General features: G+C 40.0%; 4 protein-coding genes across 4 annotated transcripts; 1 reads left to right on the top strand and 3 right to left on the bottom strand.

The window, feature by feature from the left end:
* On the top strand, positions 1-2,256 carry CBG14502 (the record flags this gene model as incomplete). Its single annotated transcript, XM_045239622.1, has 10 exons — positions 1-48; positions 667-803; positions 844-934; positions 979-1,032; positions 1,077-1,189; positions 1,232-1,330; positions 1,376-1,561; positions 1,757-1,815; positions 1,863-1,942; positions 1,984-2,256. 10 exons carry the CDS (start codon positions 1-3, stop codon positions 2,254-2,256), a joined length of 1,140 nt encoding a protein of 379 aa, XP_045095432.1.
* Positions 2,257-4,302: 2,046 nt separating this feature from the next.
* CBG27695 lies at positions 4,303-6,103 on the bottom strand (the record flags this gene model as incomplete). Its single annotated transcript, XM_045239623.1, has 6 exons — positions 4,303-4,479; positions 4,533-4,742; positions 4,773-4,892; positions 4,954-5,196; positions 5,252-5,878; positions 5,960-6,103. 6 exons carry the CDS (start codon positions 6,101-6,103, stop codon positions 4,303-4,305), a joined length of 1,521 nt encoding a protein of 506 aa, XP_045099535.1.
* A 3,829-nt stretch (positions 6,104-9,932) lies between these two features.
* On the bottom strand, positions 9,933-11,022 carry CBG27696 (the record flags this gene model as incomplete). Its single annotated transcript, XM_045239624.1, has 3 exons — positions 9,933-10,091; positions 10,142-10,390; positions 10,435-11,022. 3 exons carry the CDS (start codon positions 11,020-11,022, stop codon positions 9,933-9,935), a joined length of 996 nt encoding a protein of 331 aa, XP_045099536.1.
* Positions 11,023-13,214: 2,192 nt separating this feature from the next.
* Cbr-spat-3 lies at positions 13,215-24,894 on the bottom strand (the record flags this gene model as incomplete). Its single annotated transcript, XM_002644520.1, has 20 exons — positions 13,215-13,400; positions 13,447-13,514; positions 13,561-13,657; positions 13,706-14,963; positions 15,018-15,520; positions 15,612-15,665; positions 15,773-15,957; positions 16,024-16,182; positions 16,233-17,310; positions 18,076-18,228; positions 18,607-18,863; positions 18,919-19,803; positions 19,851-20,639; positions 20,687-21,241; positions 21,288-22,242; positions 22,392-22,514; positions 22,567-22,914; positions 22,967-23,039; positions 24,500-24,628; positions 24,674-24,894. 20 exons carry the CDS (start codon positions 24,892-24,894, stop codon positions 13,215-13,217), a joined length of 8,076 nt encoding a protein of 2,691 aa, XP_002644566.1.
* Between the last annotated feature and the right edge of the window lie 938 nt (positions 24,895-25,832).

Below are 25,832 nucleotides of genomic sequence, written 5' to 3' on the forward strand. Positions count from 1 at the left end.
ATGTTCAACTCCAGAAATCTTCACTCAATGAATCCAAATGTCCGACAAGTGAGTTTATCATAATTTTGAATGAGTTTTGAATGAAAAAAAAAATTCTGATTTGCACTAATTGTGAATGATAAAAAATTACCGTATTTCCTCTAATATAGGCTCACCTCTAATAGAAGCACACCCTCGGGCGTGCTGAAAAACATAAAAGCCCACCCTCTAACAGAAATTTGTCCAGCTCAGTTAGTGCAGCGTACAATGCAGGTCGTCTACTCGGTTATTGAAAAAATGTTCTTTCTATTTGAAAAATTTTCTGGGGATTTCAGCTGTTGGTATTTTCCTGAGAAGGAAATTGAAAAATAGAAGCCCATGGGTTTCAATTAAAGGGAATATGGTATTTTTATTCCTTTACGGCTGTCTCAAAGTTTCATTTTCAACAAATCAAAAAATAATTTTCTGCACTCTCTCTGCGTCTGAAACTTTGAACTGCGAGCGTTTTGTTCAGCGCAGAGCGGCGCCAATTTTCAAAGTGTACTTGTTTTGCTTAGTCTTTTTTTTTCGTGATTCGATAAGGTTTCAGAGCGAAACAACAAAAAATTAAGACAAAAATCACAATAAAAATTAACCTCTAGATTTTCAACTTTTACATAATCACACAAAATTTGTCCGATTTTCTAGGTAAAAGAAACTGCTAAACGTCAACTGAATGTGAAAATTGGAATCAATGACCTCACAATTCTTCATCTTGATGATTACATTCGCGAAGCTTTGCTAGATCCAATTTACGGCTTTTCGACAAGTAAATGGTTTTTGAGGTGAGTTCGACTTCATTTTTTAAAGAAAATTAATTTTTAGAAAGAACAGATTGCCGAATAATTGTAAGGAGGAAATTAAAAAATTGATAAAGACTCATATTTTCGAGGAAGGTGGAAGTGTTATTCGTAAAGTGAGTACAAAAAAGCGAATATTTTATTTGGTCCCCATTTTCAGGCAATATGTACCATTCTTAGTTTATATGAAGATGACGAACGCTTGAGCGTATTGGTAATTTTACAGCGTTGATTTAATCAAACTGCAGGAAATTTCAGGTTGAAAACTACATGCAACTATTTTACGCCAAATCTGGCTTTACAGCTGCTCCGTGTCACCAGTTTTCCACTGAACAACATGTTGGATTGAAATTGATTGCAACTAAAAAATGGTGAGTAAGTGGTTTTATTAAACTGGCCGCAATAGGATTTAGGGAGAAAGATGAGATTCTGAATTCACACAACTTCAATGTCCTGTTCGATACTATTCCGTTAGAACTCAACGAGTACTCCGTGTCAAAACCATCAGTTGGGTAAGGTTTCTGGAGTATTCGGAAACATTCAAAACAAAAATTCAGGCAAAAAGAACACATTTGGTTAGGGCCCAGTTCAATCGTGAATCATAGCTGTGAACCCAATACAGTTTACGAACATTATGAAAAGAAAACTTTGTTGAAAGTGATAAGACCAATTGAAATCGGAGAGGAAATCACCGTAAACTACAGTAAAAAATATTTTTTCAAGTGCGAATGCGACACGTGCAAGTGAGTTTGAATTTTTTCCAGAATTTCAAATTTTTCAAAAAATTTGAACAGAAAAAAACCAGAAGAATCGACAGTGAAAAGGAAACGAGGGGATTCTACCATTACTTCTAAAAATCTGATCATGAGAAAAACGCGAGCTTCGAATACTAGGTGAGGTGCAGAATTAGTATTTGGTTTCACCAGAATATATTCCAGATTGAGCCAAGAAGATAGCGACAAAGAATTGGCAAAGACGTATGCATTATACAAAAAATGTGAGGCTCTTTTCAAACCAGGGGTCCTGAGAATTGATCAATTTCAGTGTTCGACTCTGTTGATTATCCACCCGAGTTGAAGGAAAGTGCAGGATCAGCAGAACATTCCTTCACTCAACGATTTTTGGTGATTTTTATAATCAGATCAAAACTATTGAAAATTTTCAGATGATCGAAACGCCGCAAATTGACCAACATTTGAGAACTTTTGCTAAGCAAACCAAAGACATGGTTCATCGAGTGCAAGTCAGTCGGAACTTGCTCTCCAAGGACGAGGTCAATGAAAACCTAACAAGAAATTGTTGGAAAAATGCTGAAAAGCTGATTCAAATTGGGACGGTTTTCATGACAGGTCCTGAAAAATTGGAAGCCAATGATGTGGACGACTTGAAAAGTATGGCGAAGTTTATTGAAGTCTCATCAAGCATCATGAATCTCTGAAAGAACTTCAAAACAGGAAAACTGAGGAAAAAGAACTGATCCGGAGAAAGGAGCAAGTGAGAGAACACTTTTTGGGATACGAGGAAGCAGAGACAAATCCGCCCCAAGATCGAGTTGCGAACCTTGTAATGCAAAGAGTTATTTCCCAAATGTCTTCTCAGTTTCGTCCGATAATTACTCGAATTTTTGACGGTCCCACTCAACAAACCGCAATTTCAAACGGAGAAACATCAAGAAAAAGAAAATCAGCAGACAGAAGAAGAAGAAGAACAGCAAAACGAGAAAAGTCGCCAACAGGAATACCGGAAATATCTGATGTTTTTCTACGAGTCCATTATACAAATCGTCCGATTCAAACTCTTCATGTCAAGGAGATTGGTGACAACGGTCAACAAAATGGGAAATCAATCAACAGTCGTAAGAGCTGGGTTTTGTTTTCCATTGAATTATTCTTTTTCAGAAAACCAGCAAAAATTGGAGGAAGTCGTCAATTTCTTTCTCAACAACCCTACAATAACGCAATAATCGGAAACTGTGGAGCCGTTAAGAAATTTTATATTTCATTTTCTATTCCCTAATTGATATTGTTTAGTTCTATCCGTCCAATATGTGTTTCAATTTCATTTAGTTTTAAGTGTCCACTTTGAACATTGTTTTTAACTTTTTTCCCACAAGAAATTTATTAAAGCCATATTCTCAAGCTGAACATGAATTAAAGTAAAAAACCAAGAAAGTGACATCTTCCTTCAACTGCAAAAATAATAAGATGAAATTCGTGAAAAACGTAGGAGAACACAAAAAAAACAGAAGGCCGGGCATTTTAGTTCATACTATCGTAGGAAATTACAATAGTGTACAGTGCGCGTCATAATGATAGCACCACCTCATTTTTAGAGGTTTTCAGAAAAACAAAAAATTTTGGAGAAAAACAACTAATGCCATTCGATTCAGCATTCCAAAAAACTTATGTGTCCCCTGAATCAGGTGCCAGTCAAGTGTTTTAGGACTACAGTAACCAAAAGTCTGTCTGCACACCGCGTCATAATGATAGCACCACCCTGGAAAATGGAAAAACTCATGTTTATTTGAGAAATAAATTGAGAATGTTTTGTTGGAATACGGTAAAATAGTCTTAAAACAGTCTATTTTGACAGTCTGCACAAAAATTGATGTCTCTATTTAAGTTTTAGAAAAACTTATATTCAGACATTTTCACCATTTTTTGGGTTCCTGGAATAAATCTTGAATAACTTTGCTCCTGAGTGACATTTTGAGCTGAAATTTATAGGAGATATTTGTTTTGTGGTCTGGAGTGTCTACTAGTTGATTTCATGCTATTCTGAGTCGTCGTTTGTAATTTAAGGAAACCCGAAATATCGAAAACGAGCTTTGAATTTCGGTGGTTCTGATTTTCTTTTAAAAACTGAATTTGCCTAGTAAACATTTTTTTCTATACGAAATCATAAGGTCAAAAACGATTTTGGTAACTTAGAAGATCTTTTGAACGTTTTACACTTCTTTGAAAATTTTTCATTTTTGGCATATTTTTTAGTTCACAACAATTGCAACATGACAACGAGCATTCTCAAGATATCTCCTATAAATTTCAGCTCAAAATGTCACCCAGGATCAAAGTTATTCAAGATTATTTCCAGGAACCCAAAAAATGATGAAAATGTTCTACAACTTGAATAGAGACATTAAATTTTGTGCAGACTGTCAAAATAGACTGATTTAAGACTATTTTACCGTATTCCAACAAAACATTCTCAATTTATTTCTCAACTAAACATGAGTTTCCATTTTCCAAGGTGGTGCTATCATTATGACGCGGTGTGCAGAGAGACTTTTGGTTACTGTAGCCCTAAAACATTTGACTGGCACTTGATTCAGGGGACACATAAGTTTTTTGGGATGCTGAAACGAATGGCATTAGCTGTTTTTCTCCAAAATTGTTTTTCTGAAAACCTCAAAAAATGAGGTGGTGCTATCATTATGACGCGCACTGTATAAAAACAGGGGTTTCAACGAATACCCTCAATTATTTTAAGGGCCGGTGTGAGATTTGAAGTTAGAGTGAACCACGTAGGCATCGCGTTGGGGAATTCTTCCGGCAATTTCGTCGTCATAGAACATTATGACGCGTTGTTGTCCCACAAACTGCCGAACGACGGCAAGCTGCTCTTCGGAATGGAACTGTTTGACACAATGATCTTCGATGCGCTGAAAAATGCACTGTATTTTTAATCTGAACGAGATCGAAATATTGAACTTACGAGTGCCCACAAACTGGTAACGTCGTCGCACATTAATCGATTGCGCATTGAGCAAACCACATGCCGAACTGAAACAATTGTTCTTTGATGAAGTATTCTCTCAATTCTCTCACCATTAGCAGTTTCTTCAACTGTAAAAAACATTGGATCGCGATGATTCTTCTTCTCACTGTACCCATTGGTTGGCCAGAGCTCAAGTTCAACACGTTTCTGGAAACATAAATTGTTGATTTAGTTTGCCTTTACAGAAAATACACTTACCGATGCCGACGGAGCTGGCTGAGCTGCTTGAATAGCAAGTCTTGGTGTTGGAAGAGCAATAGCTGGTGGAAGCGGTGTTTGGGAAAAAGCAAGTGTTCCCTGAGAGGCTGCCTGAACCATCATTTGCGGCATTTGCATTTGCTGTTTGAGATGGTGCAACCTTCCATGAGGCATTCCCGGCATTGGTGTCATAGGTGTGAGTGGCATCGCTGACATTGGTGTCACTGCTCTCATCTTCATCAGCTCGACTTGTGCTTGATGTTCCACGATCTGCTTGATTTCCTCTTTTAGATGTTGAGGTAGATCTGGCATGAGGATCTCCCAGATTTTTGCTTTTGATCCTGAGTGAAGAGATTTCCACACATTTTATAATTATGGAATGCTTCAATGTGTCGAGTTGCGTCTTCAAGTCGAGCCTTCTTCTGATTTTCTTTCTCAAAACGGTCTCTAGCTGCAGCATCTTCCTTTGCTTTCCGACCGCGTTCCTCACGTTCTCTACGTCGAGCCTCTGCTTCAGCCTTCTTCTTTCCTTCTGCTTCAGCCTTCTTCTTTCTTTCGACTTCAACTTGTTCTTGATGTTTCGCGATCTGCTTGAGTTCCTCTTTTTGATGTTGAGGAAGATCGGGCATAAGACTGATCTCACTAATATTCTGTTTTTGATATTCTGTAAAACAATTCCCAAGAACTGTCTGATTGCGGAATACCTCGATGTATTGAGCCGCGACTTCAAGACGAGCGTTTCTCTTTCCTTTTTGCTCAATACGTTTTAGATCTTCAGGAGTTTGGCGTTGAGCCATCATTGCTACGACTCCTCCAGCGATTCTTTCTAGAAGTTTTTGACGGAGTAGCAGTTCGTTCAAATCTTCACTAAGTTCAGCAGGAAGATCCATAGTTGAGAACTCGTGGAGCATGTCCGCATGCTGGTCAGTGAAAAAAGCTCCATTAAGAGCAAACGAGTGCAATGTTCTGATGGCTTGTTTGACCTCATCAGTTTTTCTGGCTCGTTCCAGAGCCAGAGTTTCCCCCTTCAATTTCTTTGTACGAGCCCTTCCCTCCCTGCGGCGAGCGTTCGCAATCTCTCGCTTCTCTGCTTTCAATCGTGCCGCCGCTTCGCAGATCGAAGCCTTTCCTGTTCGGCGGCCACGTTCCTTCGGACGGTGTCAAACTGAGGAATTTGAAGATCGGTCCTCATGTCCAAATTCGGAGCTGCCCATGTCATCGGAAGCTGATGGTTCAGCAGATGATGGAGCAGATGGAGATGATGATGCTGGTGAGAATGGGAGGCTGGAGGTTGCGCTCCGACGGGCCATCCAAACACACTTGTGTTGTTTTCCATTGTCTCGAACATGAACGGCATGTAAACTGACAATAATCTTCTCACGTGGGTCATGGAAGAATAAAATATTAGGTTGGCAAGTTTGACTCCGGACACGGTTTTGTTTGCTTATAACTTGAAGGAATCAAAACTGTTTTTATACTGTTTATGTTCATTCGAAAGAACGTTTTATGACGAGTTGTTTGATATACTGTATGCCAGGTTTTAATTAAAAATTAACAGAAAAAATCCTTTCTGCAATACTCTACCAAAATTTACTGATGCACGCTTGTTTGTGGTACGGCTTCAAATAGTACAAAAACCATTCCGCACAATGTCGAAAGTTTTTGATGAGGAATTACTATTTTTCACGCAGGTCTTTGAATGGTTCAAATAATTCAAAAACAGTGATGAAAGCCTTGAGGACAACGAGAGTGGATTTCCTCCTTGAATTGTCGATCATGATGTTCTAAACATACCATTGAGTCGAAACCGCGTCAAACGACTTGCGAACTTGCTCAGCAGTTTGGATGCTTTAATGGCACATTTTTAAATCACTTGCACTCAATCGGCAAAACGAACCACTGTGGAAAATGGACGCCACACGAACTGGTTCGGTGTTGGTGAACATTCGAAACTGACCCCAATACCGGATTTTCATCGAAAAAGGTGATGCTTTGTGTTTGGTGGTACAGTAAAGGTCCTGTTTGTTTTGAGCTTCTGGATTCTTGTCAGAAAGACACGGCAGATCTCTCTCGACATTTGCTTAATTATGTTAGTAAAGCACTTCGTCGGAAAGGAATTGATACGATGTCCGCAAAGTTTCTGCATGACAACGCCCAACCGCATGTTGTAAAGATCACATCGCAGAAAATCGCAGAGCTGGGCTGAGAAGTCGCATGATGAAGCACTCTTTGGCTGAGAAATACTCCAAAAACATCGATGAGATCAAAAAATGGGTGGACAAGTATTTCGCATCGCAGCCGGCGGAGTTCTTCTATAGAAGCATCCATTCTATGCGTGACCGTTGGCATGAAGTTGTGAATAATAATGGTGAATACAATTTGGATGGAGGTTACACGGTTTCAAATTTACAATAAATTTTTTGTGTATAAAAAAGTCCGGAGTCAAACTTGCCAACCTAATACTACCGTAAAGCCTGTATTAAAAAAGTCGGTTTTTCTATTGTGCCTACAAAAAACATTTTTTCCTCTTCACTATACAACTTAACATGACAATGGATAGATGTGAAAAAACTTTTTTTGAAATACATAATAACCCTAAAATAAAACTTATCATGTTTCTAACTGTTTTTAAACTCCAGTACCACTTCCTCACCTTTAAATCCAAGAATCTGTTGACCAAGACGAATTGGAAACGATCGAAATTGGAGTTTCTGTAAGAACTTGAAATAAAAAAAATTAAAACATCGAATTTTAGTAAACATGTAAAGAATAAAGCGTTTTGAGTACCAAACCTTTGAATCGAAGAATAGCGATCTACGAATCTCGACAGATAGTTTGCAGATGACCAAACTCGAAATTTGGTGATTCTGTAAGAATGTGGAAAATAGAAAATCGACAATGAATTTTCGTAGACTGTCATACCTTTGAATCCGAAGAAACAACGATTCGACGAGCAAAAACGAATCGACCAGCTTTTTTCTTAATGAAAACTGCAGCCGACGGGGACGATGATTATCCAAGTTCTGAAACTGATTAAAATAAACAAGGAATTCGCAAAAACAAATAGAACTAACAAATTCAAAGAGTAACGAAAGGAATCTTTTCAAAATTGGAAATGAAAAAAAAAATAAAAAAGAAGGAATGTTCAACAATCTACCATTAAATCTGAAAAAAATGAAGCAAGGACCAAATTTCGAAATCTAGGAGGAGACATATGAAGGAATGAAAAAATACTGCCTGTTTTGAAATGTAAAAATGTTTATATTATTATAGAACTTAACTTCAAACCTATTATTCACATCAGATTAAAACTCTACAAATAAAAAATTTGAATTTGTAGCCAAAACTACAGAAATCTTGAGCACATTGTAAATTTTGAAACAAGAAAAGCGAGAAACATGGCATCGAGAATTCGTACCGAAATTGATTCTCTAAAGCTTTGATCATATTCATCCTAGATAAAGCAACTTGTTTTGGTGAAACTCTGGTTAAATTTCAAAATTCATTTGGTCTGATATTTTCCAGGGCCAAATCAATCTATGAGCATGCAATTTATGAAGAACCAACACGAAAGCACCCACTGAAGTTGTATTCTACAGAAAACGCGTCTTAATACACCTTCTCTGAGAGAATTGAGATCGGGTCAAGAGGCGATGGCAATGGAAAAAATCAAAATGGTCCTAGGGGTCTGATATTGTATGCGGTGGGTATAGGGGCTACTCTAAGACTTGTGACCATGAATTTATAGGCCACGCCCCTTCATGGACGCGAAAAACTACCGTAACCCCAAAAATTTATTTTTGTTGTGGTCATGCAGATAAAATGTTGTCCAATAGGTCAGTCACATCAGTGCTTTTATTGAAAAATTCGAAAAAATTTGGGGCGGTCATGATTCAGTCTGACTTATTTTAATGCATCATTTGCACTGACTAATATATAGTCTATTTTGGTTGCATACGCACAAGTTTTCATCAAAACAAGGAAAGCACGAAAACAATAGAAATCACATTTTTACCAAGGAAAGAAACGTCAATAACCAATTAATGGTTTAGTAATTAAGGACACTATAGAATGGTTCATTTTTTGAATTAGATCCCACCAACACATCCTAATTGTTTCTCATGACATATGACCGACGTCATAACAGCTGCGTATAAGAAACAAGCATAGGACTTCGACAGTTTCAACTGGAGACGCAGAGTATCAGACTAAGGAAACAGGAATGATTTAAAATACCAGAAGGTCCGATATTTAGTGGGAAGTGTCAGTTCGAAAGAAGCGAATTGTCTTAACCAGCATGTCTAACATAAAACTTTCTTTGTGTCGCTGGGAAAAAAAGTCAATATCGAGGAAACATCTGCATAAATTACTGTTTTTTTAAAGATTTCATCGAAAAGTGTGCTCAAAAACTATTCAACCAGTGATAATTGATCTAGAGGAAGATAATTCTTTTCAATCACCATAATGAATGAAACAGATATTGATGAAAAACAAGACAAGAGTTTGAAACCTAAACGTGTGAAACAAAAGGAGATGATGATTCGTTCCATACGCGCCATGCCGCCGACCCTCATACTGTTGAACACACAAGGCCGCGGCCACGAACGGCCTTGGGTTTTTGGATAGGGACATCTCTTCTGCACGGAAAAAAGAGAGACGTCTGAGAAAATAGGAAAAATTGAGATTTCTGTCTGCATGTTGATGTACAGTGCTGGCCAAGATCCTATACGAAGAAGACAATATTAGTTTGAAATGGTAAATTTTGGGTGTGTAAAAATTACATAACACTTTCCCGTTCGGTTTGAAAATTTCTTTGATTTTCATCCAAGTGAGAAATCTGTTTTTGCAGTTCACACGCTTTTATCACTTGCCAAAAAGATAAAATTCGTGAAACAGTGGTGCCTTTTTTCATTAAATACCTGAATTTTCTAACCGGACGGACAAGTAATACTTACTCTTTCAGAAACCTCAAATTCATTTTCAACTGGAATGATCATTCGAGGAATGGAATTTCGGTTAGCACTGCAATCTCAAAAAATTGTAAAATTATAGCACAATTAAGATTTATGTGTATCATAATAAAATAAATTAACTATTCATTAAGTATGTATTGGAGTTGTGGCGTGAACTAACATCAAGTTAGACATCGTAGAGAGAAAAACCGGATGCATCATAGTTCTGGGACTGTAGCCATGGCATAGAATCTCCACAAGTGCAGTCTTCGGGTGTCCAAGAACAAAAGTGATTGGAATCTCCCGTATCATCATCTTCTGGAAGAGTGACCAAATAATTATCGTTCTGAAAATTAACAATAAATTTAATATGCTGCATTAGTTGTTTTTACTTACTTCCTCTAGTCCAGAAACGTCCTCTCCATCTGAAAGTTCCCGAATTCTTAGCCTCATAGGAATTGTCGCATCGTGCAACGCTCTCGCGACTTTTTTCGGAATTTCCGTGTCATCTTCTATCCGCGTTCGTTTTAAAGCACTCGTTGGTGTCCTTATGTGATTTTCATCGAAGATTCTGTGCGGATTCATGCGATTAGGAGTGCTTGGTGGGAAGAATGAATAGTAGGCGTGTGTATTGACGTCTTCTTTCTAAAAAAGAAATGATAATTATGTGCTCGGTTAAAAAAACCGACCTGAGCCAACGAATCAACATCGGTAGATCTGTGGTCGACTTCAAAATGTGCTGTTGATGAAAAGAAGTCTTCTGGCTTCGATCGAGTTTCTTGAACATTACAATAGTAATTGCACTGCTGCAACAGTAATTGCATGTGAGTTTGTTCTGGATTGGACGGCATCAATTCTGTGTGTTGAAGTGGTTTCGAAACATGTTCTTGTGAATGCCATCCGGAAGTTTCTGGTTCTTGAGAACCGGATTGCAGAAATTGTGCATGATTATCGAAAAGAGGTGCTCTATTCAATCCGTAGGGTGCTGTCGGCACATTTGAGAAGATTGTCGTTCCTGTCGCTTCTGTTGCATACGTCGCCATGAGTTGTCCTTGTCTCGCTATAATTTCCTCAATCTGTTTGTATTGAATCACGGATAGTGTCGGCATGTGGAAGATTTCCTCGACTTTTTGTTTCTGCTCTTCAGTAAGTAATTGACCAGAAAGTGTAAACTTAAGGTATTGAGTGATGTGTTGAGACGCTTCAACAGAACAAATTTGGTTTTGAGTGAATTCCTGAGCATTTTCCTGTGGTTGGTTTCCGTTGGTCGGCAGCATACTCGAAGCGATTGATAACTGAAAATAAATCTTAAAAACTTCAAGCGTTGCGGATAATGATGAGTTGGAGATAAAAGAAGAATATGTAAAAGGTGAAACAAGAGCATTCAAGGGCTTGGTTGTGAAAGTTTTTTAAAAAGTTTTTTAAAAATTTAATTGGAAAAACAGTAAGAAGAATGCAACAAAAGAAAAATCACTCCGCCAACCTCGTTCAGAAGAGAAATTTGAAAAGGAGGTGTTCGCGCTAAACAACGACTGAGCGAGAGGGTGAGAGACGTAGACACAACGAAAGGAGGTGTTCGCGCTAAACAACGACTGAGCGAGAGGGTGAGAGACGTAGACACAACGAAAGGAGGTGTTCGCGCTAAACAACAACTGAGCGAGAGGGTGAGAGACGTAGACACAACGACAGGTGTGCGCGGCCGAGAAAAGTTGCATGTTCGGCCACCTCTCATTGTGCTGTTATAGTGTCGCTGTGTTGTAGGGGGCAAATGATTCGGAGGGTACAACAATTCGGAAGTACAACGGGGTACAAAGCAATTTAGGGGTAAAAATCTTCAATTCGGGGGTACAAAATACCTGAAAAATGGTTAGTTTTGTACCCCCGAATTGAGAATTACAGGGTGACAAGAATTTTTGAGTCCGCAGCGTGCTATAATCCTTAATTTATCCGGAAATGGTATGCCTCATGCCGATGTTTCTATATTGCTCATATTTCACCTAAATTCGGTACCTAAGTGTTACATAAAGGAGGGATATCTGGTAAATCTGGACATAAAAGGAAGCAGTTGGCTGGCAAAAACCAACTTTTCTAGAAGATCAGAAAGAGGATCAGTCGCGAAAATCAGAAATTTACGATAAAACTCGCGAGAGATCTGGGAACAAATCGTGAAACTGTTCGAAACATAAGAAAAAACTGTCTCCTTTCATGCTCTTGTAGTATCAAAAAACTCATTCTCTTAATGAGAAATTCAAACCGAGCAGGTATGAAAAATCACTTCGCCACAGTCAATGGGCCGCGGATTACGAAATTTCAAAAGTGGAGATCCTGGAAGGAGCGCCAAACAGTCAAAGTGATCGTCAACGGTTGTTAAACAATATGATTGATTTTCCTATGAATATTACTAATAAAAAATGCCATTAGCCTGCTTCTGGAATTCTATGGGCCGCCGTCACATCAACTGGAAAGAGTAAGTTAATTTTTGTTGAAAAATGACAAATAAATCAATGAAAATTCTCATTGGGGAGACAGTATCAAGACAAAACTGTTTTGATGGCTCTTTTCCTCCTTTCTGGTGTTTACTGGACATTCCAACAAGACTGGGCCTTGGCCTATGACGCAAAATCATCAAATGCGCGATGCCAAGCTGAAATTCCAGAAATCTCCACCAAGGATTGAGGCCCTGTAACTCCCCTGATCTTTACCGCTTGATAATTATTTTTGACCCGTTTTAAAGCCACATATGGTTAGAAAAAATTTGAGATATGTTGAAGACTTGAAGAAAGTTAGGGTCCGAGCTTGGGCTCAAAAACCAGGCGGCCAAAATTACTAATTTTCCGAGGAATCTTAAGGCCGCCCGTCCCTGGAGAGGAGGCCAATTCATGAACTTTTTTTGAAATTATAGTCCCAGTCATATAGTTGTTGTTCAATGAAAAAATTGTTAACCAATTCTTGTTTGAAAGTTTTTATGACCGGTTAAGTGAGTTCCTATAATTTCTTGTCACCCTGTATGTACCCCTAAATCACTTTGAACCTCTTTTACCCCGAATTGTTGTACTCTCCAAATTTTTTGTCGTTGTAGTGACAGAAAAAAAAATTTTTCTTCAAAATCCGGAAAACGGAAACGCTAACAGAAACGATAATTATTTTATGAAAATCAAATACGAAAACTGAATGTTAACACTTTTCCTGAAATAAGAAATAACAAAAATTGAAAAAAAAACAGTGCTGTTTCGATGATCGAAAGCTAGCACTGCATGTTTTTTTTCACTATTTTCAATATTCACAATCGTTCAAATTGATCTCATTTACAAAAGGTTCATTCAATCACAGGTAAAATGCTACCCCAAATACAAACAGATTGCTGAAAAAGCCGTTTGAAAGTCAATGTCATCAGCTGAACTGGCAGGCTAATCAACAAATAAATAAATAAAAATAGTATATGAAAAACAAGTGTAATCGAAAAATAATCTCAATTAGTTCGTTGTCCGGTGTGAGGTTTGAAGTTGGAGTGAACCACATAGGCACTGGATTGGGGTGTTTGTCCGGCACTTTCGTCGTCATAGAACATTATAACGTGTTGTTGTCCAACGAACTGCTGAACGACGGCCAGCTGCTCATCGGGATGAAACTGTTTGACACAATGGTCTTCGAGGCGCTAAAAATACATAGTATTTTAATCTGAACCATAATATTGAACTTACGAGTCCCCACAAACTGGTAACGTCGTCGCACATTAATCGATTTCGCACTAAGCATGCCACATGCCGAACTGAAAAATATTATTCTTAGATGAAGTATTTTTTCAAATCTCTCACCATTAGCAGTTCCTTCTACTGCAAAAAACATCGGATCGCGATGATTCTTCTTCTCACTGTACCCGTTTGTCGGCCAGAGCTCGAGTTCAACACGTTTCTGAAAATATAAATTGTTGTTTGAAATTGCATTTTTGTTTAAACTTACCGATGCCGACGGATCTGGCTGAGCAGCTTGAGTAGCAGGTCGTGGTGTTGGAACAACGATAGCTGGGGTACCGGTTGGGACAACAGGCTTTGGTACTGTAACAGCCTGTGGAAGAGGTGTCTGAGCAGGAGCAGGTGTTCTCTGTGGAAGTGGTTGAGGAGCTGGAGTTTGCGGCAAAGGCGTATGACCTGCTTGAGCCATCATTTGCTGCATTTGCATTTGCTGTTGGAGCAGGTGGAACTGCTGAGGATGGAAGCCAGGAGCCATCCACGCTTGCTGCTGTGCTTGTTGAGCTTGCTGATGCATCATCGCTTGAAGCATTTGTTGCTGTTGAACCTGATTCAAGAACTGTTCATGGGCAGACGGTTGCTGAGATCCTGGTTGTTGAACTCCTGGTTGCTGCGGTGCTCCGGGCGGTATGAATCCTGGTGCAATGAATCCGTGTAATCCAGCAGGCATTCCTGGCATTGGTGTCATTGGTGGCATAGGTGTCATGGCGGGAAGTGGCATCGCTGGCATTGGTGTCATAGGTGGAAGTGGCATTGGTGTCATTGCTCTCATCTTCATCAGCTCGACTTGTTCTTGATGCTTCGCAATCTGCTTGATTTCCTCTTTTTGATGTTGAGGTAGATCTGGCATGAGGTAGATCTCATTGATCTTCTGCTTCTGGTCTTCAGTGAAGCGATTTCCACGCATTGTATGGTTACGGAATGCTTCAATGTGTCGCGTCGCATCTTCAAGACGAGCTTTCTTTTGATTTTCTTGCTTAATACGTTCTCTAGCTGCAGCCTCTTCCTTTGCCTTCCGAGCGCGTTCTTCACGTTCTCTACGTCGAGCCTCTGCTTCAGCTTTCTTCTTTCTTTCTGCTTCAGCTTTAGCTTTCTTCTCAGCCTCCTTGGCAGCTGCTTGCAATCGTGCTTGTTCTTGTGCTTGTTTCAGGAGAAGTTGTTCACGCTCCCTAGCGGCGACAACTTGAGCAGCTTGGAGTGCGACCATTTGCTTCTGATTATTGACAAGAGTTTGATACTCTGCTTGTGCTTGAGCAAAGTGCAACAGGAACGCTTTTTCGTCAGTTGGTGGGAACTGCCCGCGAGATTGAAGAATTTGAAGGATCACATTCATTTCTTTGTTGGGATTGTTGTCAGCGGCAGGAGCAACAGGAACCATTGGAACCATAGACGCCGCCTGAGCTTCAGGAGCCACAGGAGGCACAGTAGCCCCAGGTGCCACTGCTTGTGGTGTAGATGGCGGTGGTGCTCTGAAAATAATAAAAAACGGTTGAATACTTCATACAAGTTAAAAAAACACTCACCTTTGAGCAGCCATCTGGGCTTGTATATGTTTAATAAGTTCCGCTTGAGCGTGAGCAACCTGTGGGCCCATTGGTCCCAGTTGAGATTGATTCAGTTGAGCTTGTGCCTGAGCGACGAGCTGCTGCGTGATCTGTGCAGTGTGCAATTGTGCAGCTTGTTGTGCAGCTTGTTGTGCAGCTAGTTGAGCAGCTTGCTGCTGTGCTGCCTGCTGCATGACCTGTTGTTTGGCAAGAGCCTGTGGATCAACTGCAGGACGTACTGGAGTATTTCCATGAACAAACTGTCCAAGTTGTGCCAAATGAGATTGCTGTTGTGCGGCAATTGAAGGTGTTGGTTGAGGGTTTGGACGAATTGGTGTGCTCTGTGGAACTTGTGACATTGCTGCATACATCTGTTGCTGTTGCTGTTGCTGTTGCTGTTGCTGTTGTTGTTGATGTTGTTGAGCAGCAAGGTATCCAGCGGCAGCCACGTTTGGAACAGCAGTGATTTTTGTAGGAGCTCCCTGAAAATTGGAAAAGATTAAAATGAGCAAGCTTATTAGAAATTTAGATTAGTGGTGAGCCACGGGAAAAAGTTAAAAGAAGCAAACGGACCAGGTGGCCTTGCAATTGATGAAGTGGCTGGGGTGGTTGGACAATGGACATTTGCTGCAAGAGATTAGTAATATATACTAATTAAAACAACATCTCGATCTCTCGTATTCTGTTACTTGTTACAACACTCGCCACCACAATAATATAAATTGAATACTCACCACATTCGCCATTTTGATCTTCTTCGGTTTTGGTGCTCCACGTGGCGTTGCAGGGTGCTTTCCTCGCGGTGCCGGCAGCTGCGGTTTGGCAAAGTGAGGTGGAGGAGGTGGTTGTGGCTTCTGTGGGACTGGAGCTCGCGCGAGGCGGGCCGACATTTTTTTTGCCGTTCCGAGTCGAACCCCATCTGAAAGGAAATGGAATCGTTGTAGGAAGCGCGGTCGGAAACGAGAGGAAGCGCATGAAAACTCACGATTTAGTCTTTTGAGCCGGGTGATGTCCTGCATAAACTTCTGTCGAACTTTCATCGGAATGACAGGGATGAAAAGATCTTCTTGTTTTGGAATAGGTGGTCGTTGCTCACGTGGCATTTTCTCAGTTGTCACACTAGTTCCCATGTCTCGCTCCGCTTCTGTAATAAAAAAGAATGAACACCTTATCAAGGTAAACACAAAAACATACCTTCCGCTTCTTCTTCTGACTCCTCAGAGTCATCAGAAGACTCTTCAACACCTTGTCGCAAGATTGATTTGGCCAGTTCCAACTGGTCCATCTTGAATTCTGGCTCTTTTTCCTTTTCTTCGTCCTCTTCTTCAACAGGCTTGGCAACATATTCAGTTGTAACACCACTAGCTACTCTGGCTTCGTGAAGTGCAATAAGCTCTTGAAGTTCTTGCGACTCACGGAGCTGTTTGGCAATTCGATGATGCTTCAAGACTCCCTTCTCATTGAGAGCAACCATTGTTCCTTGATGATATCTGTTGACGTAACTGATCATTTCTCGATTCAAGTCCTCTTCGCGAATTTTCTCAGTGTTCTCTTGATCGTCTTCAGGACCTTGTTCTTCCTCGTGCTCATCAATGTCTATGGTTTTCTCCTCGTATTGAGTTGTTGAGCATTCTCCGAGTGAGATCGTATTGTCAACTGTCATCTCCGTAAAGTCTTTGCTTTCTTCCATGTTATCTTCTTTGTTCTTTTCTTCGCTCTCATCTTTACTTTCATCGATAGTTTTCTCAACGATATGGGTCACATTTCCGGCCAGAATTGTTTCATCATGAATATTCGGGGTATCATTTGAATCTGGATCAACGGATACAGAAGTTTCACAGGTGCCAGGTTGAGGGAGAGGTTCCGTTTCCTTTGTAATATCTGCTTCTGCTGAATTAACCTGCTCGGTTTGGCCAGCCATTCCCATCTTCCCCAGTTCTTCCTTCTTCTTAGCTTCTTCCAACTCGGCTTTTTCTTGAGCAATCCTTTTGAGAGCAATCTCCTCGACACGTGCCTGTTCCGCACGACGAGCATCAATATCCTTCTGTAGAATCGCTTTCTGCTGAATTTGCTGTTGCCGCACCGCTTGTTGTTGAGCCATGGCGAGTGTCGCGGCAAACTCGGGATTCTGCATCAACGGTTGAAGAATCACCGGATTTTGGAGGTTGTGAAGAAGTGCAACTTGTTCGGCGTGCTCCTGTGGCGACACATCGGTGGACATATTGCCTCGACCGGCGGCGATTTGTTGTTTTTGGAGTGCGATGAGAATTTGCTGAAAGAAAAAGAGAAGATTTAAATTTGAACCAGAAAATGAGATGGTGGGAATGGAGTGGGAGAAGGGATATTGGAGCTGTGCGTGGCGTAACGGGAATAAGATAAATGAGCGGAAAATTTATAGGTTGTTTGCGTGTGAGCAGTAAAGATGCAGATGGCCCGTGGGCACGCGCAAAAAAAAAACAATCGGGAAAAAATGACGTGAGAGGGGACACATCGTATTGGCCGCTGGGAAAAGGGTTCCATGGATAGATACTCTCTATTACAGAAGATGGATAATCTAGGACTACATAATCAATTTAATTCAACTAGCAGACAATAATTGCCTCCTGCTCCCCTTTCTTTTTGTTTCCATCCTTTTTTCATCCTAATGAATACAAAATTATAATGGAAAAATTCAACTGGCATTGTTAGAGAGAGGGATCATCCCCTTTTCCCACAAAACGGAAACGGAAAAAGAACCGAAAACACAAATGCACAGAAAATAGACGTGTTGCTATTTCCCCCCCCCTTTCCTTTTTTCTCATCCTGGAGAAAAAATATTAATCAACTGCAGTTTCGCAAAAGAGCATAGGAAATTTGAAAATTTTTCCAATTTCCTGTGAGAGTGGCGAGCAGAAATTCAATTAACAAAATTGGAAATCCGAAAAAGTGTATGGGGAGTCTGAATTTTTTAAGTGGCACTATATAAAATTTGCAGCTGGTTTGTTGATAAAAATAAATAAACAAAAATGCAGGTGATTTTTTTTCACTTGAAACTTACCATCTGCAATGGATCCATGTCAATCAGGTGTTTGGATCTGACCAAAAGTGATTTGTCAAGAAGTTTGCGGTCGAAGTTCGCAGTGGATCTAACGAGTTTCTCAGTCGGGTGTTTAGCAGCATAATCGTTACGGAAATTCCTGACAAATGCTTCCTGAAAACGTTTTAATTAGAGATATAGACGTAAACTATTCTCAAAAATTGTGAAATATCTCGGTGGCCGAGGTTTTTCTAACGTTAGGCCACTCGCTGGTGGCGTTTGTGTCGATTTACTGGGCCTTGCCCAAAATGAACTGAAAACAGTGGATTCAGAAGGATTTTCTGAAGGGAATATAGATTTTTCAGTAAAAATATAATATTTGAAACATTTTTTCATTGGAAATTCAAAGTGATTTGCAAAAATCGTCCGAAAGTCTGAATTATTACGTTTTTGTCGCACTATCTCGTAGAAAAAATTCAGCGTCGGCTCTCAAATTTTTATTTTCCGGTTGTTTAATTTGACAACATCTCATCTATCACATGAAAAACTTACCAATCTTGCATCTTCAGAGTTTGCAGGTAGCTGTTTGCCAGTTTTGTAGAGCATCTCATAATCTTTCTCAAAATCACGACACATAAACTTCATTGCTTGAGGCACATCGTTTGGAGTCGGTTGAGGAGTGATAATCTTCGTATACTCCATACAGACGTGTTCCGTAATCGTAGGTTTCAGCACGTGAGCGTCAATGTCAGATACAACAGAATAGAATTTGAAGTCAAAGTCCTCGTCATACTCACTGTTTTCTTCGTCTGAAATTTTTAAAAATTATGTTTTTCGCTTTCGTTGTGATTGGTTGATGCTTACCTGTAACATCTGATTCCGAGTCGGAGAGTGTTAAAAAGGCTTTGATTATGCCGGAAGATTCATCAAGTTCCAGCGGTGGATTGACGTCAGCAACTGGTTTCTCCTTTGGTGCGTTATCCACTTCCATGACTTCAGGTTGCTTCTCCTGCTTTTCATCTAGCGTGATCTCTTCGATGGTGTCCGTATTTTGAGCAAGTCTTTCTGGAGTTTTCGGTTTTTTGAATACTCCATCATTTTGTGCTGGTGGTAGCGGTTCTTTGAAGGTTGGTGATTTTGGCGGTGATGACACTTTTGCTTTTAGCTTTATAGAATCTTCAATGATCTTCTGTTCTATCTCCATACGTTCAAGGATCTTGTCTCTTGCGTCCGCTTGTGCTGAGCTGCACGGCTGATCGTCGTCAAACAAGAAAGTATCGTTTCTATCTTCCGAGAACAATTCTCTGGTTTCCATAAGTTCTTGATCAGAGGCGGCTATAACTTCCAGTTCTTTTGGAGAGCTTGTCGTGGGAGCAACTGTTGGAGACACGTTCGTTTGTGCACTAGGTGGAGTTGATGTTTGCCTCAGAGAAGTTGAAGGGCTCGCAGTTTCTGCTCTTGGTGAACCTTCCTCAGGTAGTTGCAGCTCTTCCATCTGCTCTCCTTCTTCCACCTCATCGTCCTCATCTTCCTCCTCCTCGGATTCGCTCGACTCGATTCTAATATCTAACTTTGCAGCTACAGTTTCCACAGAGTTCAGAAGTGCCAATCGGCGACGATGGATCTTATTTTCCTCGAAGTTCGTTTGTTCTTGTGTTATCCGAGCGATTTCGTCTTTATCCAATTTTTTGACATGTTGTCTCCGAACTCTGTTGCGTTTCGTTTTATGTGGAATCTCAGATGAACTATCTGCAAAAAATGTTTTGAAACTAACAAAATTTGAAAAAAAATCATACCATAGAAAACCTTATGCTTGATGCAAACTTTAGTGCTGGCCATCAGATGGTGCAACTCGTCTCGCGTGAAGTGATCCAGACCTATCATCTGCATATCCGTCCAAATTTCTTGCAGATCATCTTTACTCCAATCTCCTTCATCGACAAACTTTTTCAGTCTCAATTTCGTTCTGGCAATTCCTTTTTTCTCACCGACGATCAGTATGTCTGATTCTGGTTCTTTTTCCAGGTCGATCACTTCAACTTCCTTCTCGATTGGAGTTTTCTTGTTTGAATCGGTTGTAGACTGTCCAGAAGTTGAAGCAGCCTCTGCGTTTAAAAACGTGGTGGAGTTTTTAGTTGGAAGGTCAGCTTCGGTGCTGGTTGATGGATCTTGAGATGCAGCGTGCAAAGATTTTTCTGCAGTTTCAATCTCCATAGTTTCGTCTTTCTCCTTCATTGGAGTCTCTGAATCCCCAGCTGGATTTTCAGATACCAGTGATGATGAACTTCCAACACTTTCCAGGGTTGAATTCTCGTTTTCTGAAGTTTTTTCAGCCACAGTCTTGAGATCGACGTTTTCCGGTGAAACTGGTTTTGTCTGCTCCTTCACAACTTCACAACTCTCCCCCTCACCCTTAACTTTCTTTTCCTCTGTCATCTCTTCCTCGTCTGTCTCATCTTCGTCGCTCACATCACTATTATTTGAAGATGTTGATTCGCTGCCAGAAGGGACAATAATGACGTCGTCGTCGATTGGGACTTTCCAATCTTTTGGTGGTATTTCAAGCGCCTTATCTTCTTTGACAACTGAAAAAATTCAAATTTAAATTCAAGTGATTATAAATTTTGTTTACCTAGTTTTGGATAAACTACAAACACATCCGTTGGATTTTTAGTGGATTCCAATCCCTCGAAATCTGGATCCTGTTGGAGTGTAGGACGTCCAAGTGAATCATCGTTAGAGCGGAATAAGAATCCCTCGAACATTTGATCATCTTTGGCGAGTGGTTCGAACTCCTCGATATTCTTGCTGTCGAAATACTCTTCTACTTCCTCGTCAACCTCTGCGTTCTCGTCAATCTCAAAATCGTCGTCAGAATCATCCTCATCTATCACTACAGGTTCACTTTGCGCCGCTGACTTGTCCTGCACAGTTTTGTCTCGTTTTTTCAAGGATTCTCTAATTTTTCTCTCAATTTCTTTTGCCAATGCATGACGCCTGCATGATTTTTCCTCCTCTGAGTCTTCATTTTCAGATGGTTCGGAATTGGAATCGTCGGTTACAATTCTTTCCACACCGTCTTCTTCGTACTTGCGATTCACTTGAGCATCCATATCAATCATAAAGTCGAAATTAAACAATTTATCCTTTTCTGGATGTCCGTCCCTTCTAGGATCACGGTTGAACTCTGAAAATTTATTTTATTTTTTGTGATCAGTTATTAGGCTACTCACCATCCTCAAAAACAAAGTCATAAGCACCAGCACGTCTCTCCTCTTCCTCTCCTGACGACGTCAAAGAGTCTTCACTCGGAGTCGGAATATCTCCGTCAATGATTTCTGGTGTACCTTGTCTTGATGAAAGATTGGAGCTTGGTTTCTCTGTCTTGTCCTTGACAGCCGGAACTTCTTCATCACTCTCACCCTCCGACTTTTCCAATCCACAATCAATCATTGAAGCTTTTTTCTTGAACTTTCTCACTTTGGACACTTCTGATACTTTGTCCACTGCTGTTTTTGATACTTCTGGTGCTACTAGCTTCGCTGATTTTTCAGTTTGTTCAATTTCAATTACATCATCCTCAGAACCATCACTTTCTCGTTCGGTATCTTCTGAAGAAACCACTGAAGAGTCCGGCTCTGATTCCACGTCTGATTCCTCCTCTCGTTCTTGTTCGGATTCTTCAGGGTCGCTACATACACCTTCGAACTCGTCGACGACAATTTTGCGAGGATCTATCGGTTTTCTCACGACACCATCAACAACGACTTCTTCATCATTGATGTCCGTCATCACTTCTTCTGGCAAATTTTTTGACTTGACTGGTTTTGGGACTTCTCCTGTCTCATCATCGTCGAACCATTCAATAGTCCGTTTTTTAGTGTCCAATTCCTTGAGTTTCGGTTCCTTGGCGCCTGTTGTTATACCATAACGCTTGTTCCAATCTCGTTCTCCTTCGATGTATCCATATCGGCCGAAATAGATGTCTTTCTCGTGATCTCGATTCTCAGCCATCATTCGATGAACTATTGTTCGACTTTCAATGACTTGATCGATGAGTTGATCGAACCTCGGGTCTTGCTGAAGCTCTCTTTTGGATCCCAGGTTTTGACGACATGTTGGACAAGTGTTTCCAGACCTCATGATGGAAACGAGAATACACTGGTCGCAGAAACGATGTCCACATTTCTGGAAAAATAACGTAAAACAGTTTCCCGTGGTCGTTGACAAACGGCTGGCAACACCGCAATGTTGATATTTGTTCTACATTGCGGTTGTTCCGCGTTTGCCCGGACTGGCCTCAATACTTTTCATCAGTAACTAAATTCAAAACATACCTTGTTAACTATTGAATGCTGAATCACTTCTTGACAAACGTCACAAGAAAAACAGCCGATAACTTTTTGAAAGTTCGTTTCTGCGGTATGTTTACCGGGAAGGACGTTGTACGTGTTGCGAATCTGAAATAAACATTAGGTTCTATTTGCGTCATTACTTTCATCGAAAACTCACAGCATCATAAACATTGAGTGAAAGCTCTCCAGATTCCATTCTTGCCGGATTCATGAGTATTTCCTCCAAATCATAATACTCTGCACTTGTTGTGGGCAACTTGATATCCGCCTTTCCTCCTCCAGAGGCCATCATTTTCTGAGCACGCACATACAAACTCTCGGTGTCTTCCTTGTCTTTCTTGAAGTCTAGAAGATTGACACGATGTCCAATGTGTTTGATGTGTGGACGAACAGGAACCATCATTGGTTTCGGTCGGGATGGCGGAGATTCTTCTGCTGACTGTTCCTCATCTTCTATGCTAGGAGTTGAATCTCTCGAAGAGTCCGAAGTTTCACCTTCTGGGTTCTGAAAATTGAATAGTTTGAATCGAAAAAAAAACGTGTGAGAAAAAAATTACCTCTTCCGCCGGTACTGCACTCGAACTGGAGCCGGGCTCATCATCCATTTTGATCCAAGCTTTTGAAACTTTTCTGTAATAAGAACATGTAAATATAAGACATTTTACAATAAAAAGAGATAAAATAACGGGATCCTATCATTAGTGCAACAACGAACGCCAGAAGACAAATAAAAACATAGCGAAGAGAAAAATTTGGCATTTAAAACCAACTCAAAAACACATTAGTCCATTAAAACCTTTTTGAAATGTTTTGAACTGCAAAAAAGGTGCGCAACGAGAGCAGAATGCATTCGACGGGTATGTTTTGAATGGCAGTGTATTAAACGCAAGAAAAAAGTAACCAGTGAGACGACGAGGCGCAACGAGACGAAGAGAGAGTATGGGGCAACCAGAGACGCAGTGCAAACGACTCACACAAAGAAAATCGAGAGGTCGGAGCGCGCGGGGAGTGAGGAGATAGAGATGACACACACAACCAATCGCACGGAGGCACATTAAGATGCTGTGTGGTTCGACCTTCGTTCTGTTGGGAAGTCTGGCTGTTATCTTGGGAGGACGTCACAATGAAGAGAACAGACGGTTACGATACCATCTGCGTGTAGTCAAGTACAGGAGGAATGACATATTTTATGACGTGGCAAAATGTCTTGTGAAGAGGTGCGAGTAGAGGACACTTAGGGTAATGAGAAAAAAAGGACACATAGTTTTCAAAAGAGCAGCAAAAAAGCATGCAATTTTTTTCCTACTTTTTTTGTGAAACGGAAATTTCAAATAAATTAAATTCTTCAAAATAAAAAGATACATTCTTGAAAAAGTCTAAAAACCTAACGAAATGCATTTTCTAACTGATTTTTTGTAGCAAACCTTTCAGACGATTTTAGAAAAAGCTGATTCTATCGATTTTAAAATTTTCCGTCGTTTGTGTAAATTCCCATAAAAGGACATTTTTATTCTTTGTGTGCTTGGTGCCTGGCGCTGAGCGTTTGGCGCCCCATGGTGCGTGGTGGAGAACAACGTCATGTTAGTCATGTAAGTGAACGAACAACGTGCAAACATTGGTGAACGAACGCCAATACAAAGGGCAAAAGTTTATAAGGCTTCATATCTCACGGTTATCAGAAACTCACTATATCTAAGCTTAAATAAAACCTATCAAAATATGGTCAACCAATATAGTACAAACAGTTCACCAGGTGGCAAATTCTCGCTATCTTAAGAAAGAACCAAGATAATTGAGCTCATTTGCAAATTTATGATGGTCTTCTATTCGAGTTTTTGCGGTAGTTGCCAACGAAGAAATCAATCAGAAAAAAAAGTCACAAACAATTTTATGAGCAGACTAGTGACTGGTTTTGTTTGAGATGATGGACAACAATCGTTTTGCGGAAAATCCTGAAATCATCGGAATTCAGCTCTCAATTAAATAAGCAAAAGAGCCGTTTCACAGAACGAATTGCTTCCAACACTTCTTATTTTTTAGGAGCGCGTTTCTAACATAGTTTACTCGATACCATCAAATACGATAACAACCTTTGACGGAAATGAAACCCAGTAGTTTGAGCAGTTGGAAGGAAGTGTGTACGAGAAATATATTCAGCGTAGATGATGATTTTCGACAAGTCCTTTTCTTCATCTGTTTCATGAACAGTTTCTGAGCTTCTGAAAATAACAGCTTTTCCTGAACTTTTAAGATGACATAAAAACTTTTTACCGGTGTCAAGAGAAAGACATCTGAGATGGATGAAGAAACGGATGACTTCAACTGAAATTGTATGATTCAAGCTGCTGCATGCTGAATCATATTCACTTAGAAAGAAGATAATAGTTTGGAAAAATATTCCTACAATAAGTTTGGTGTAATAATCATCATCTCCGAGAAAGCTGAGACAAATGTCAGTATGTGGATCGCATTTAATGGAAGGCATGACGAGTGGGACAAGAAAGAGTGGGACCACAAAGAGAAAGCCAAACTTGTATAAGCCTTGATGGAACTGAAATTGCAAAAAAAATTTATTAAAAAATTTAGCGGTGCTACATATACCAAAAACAGGATCTGACAAATAAAAATTCAGTGTTCCATCATGATTCAACGTGTAGCTATAATGTTGATAACAGCGGAAATTATTGCGTACATCAAAAGTCTACTCATGAGCTCGTGAACAGCTGGAAGAAGCGCAAAGAGCATGGAGTAAAACATCAGTGGTAAATATTCCAAGATGTTGGTGCGATCCCGCATGATTTTGTCTTTTTCAGATACCTGAAAATTCAGTTCAAAATTTTGAATAAATAATAGCAGAATTTGCTCTGCGACGCCCAAGAATAGTAAAGTATCAGGTACCGCTGTTTCCTCCTTAAAACACATTCTCTGAGAGAATTGAGATCGAGTCAACAGGCGATGGCAATGGAAAAAAAAACAAAATGGCCCCAGGAGTCTGATATTGTATGTGGTGAGTATAAGAACTACTCTAAGATTTTTGACCATAATACCCATAGACCACGCCCCCTCCTGGGGGGCGAAAAACTATCGTAACCCCGAAAATTTTTTTTTCAAAATGAAGTACTTTTATGACCATTGGTACTATTATGACCATTAGTACTATTATGACCATTTTTTGTTTTGTGACCATTTTTCTATAGTAACCCGGAAGTAAAGAAAATTTAATTTTTTTGAATTTTTTTTTTAACTTTCTCGAATTTTTTTTCTCTTTTTTGGGAATTTCCAAAAAATTTTCCACTGGTCCAAAAATCAAACCCTAATATTTCCATACTGTAAACCTGCCTACACTTTATAACCACAGTGCCATAAAAAATCCGATGCCCTTAAAAGGGTTTTAGTCGAAAAAATGCGAAAGCAGTACATGGT

Source organism: Caenorhabditis briggsae (assembly GCF_000004555.2).
Source record: "Caenorhabditis briggsae complete genome, chrX, whole genome shotgun sequence".
Classification (NCBI taxonomy): Eukaryota; Metazoa; Nematoda; class Chromadorea; order Rhabditida; family Rhabditidae; genus Caenorhabditis; species Caenorhabditis briggsae.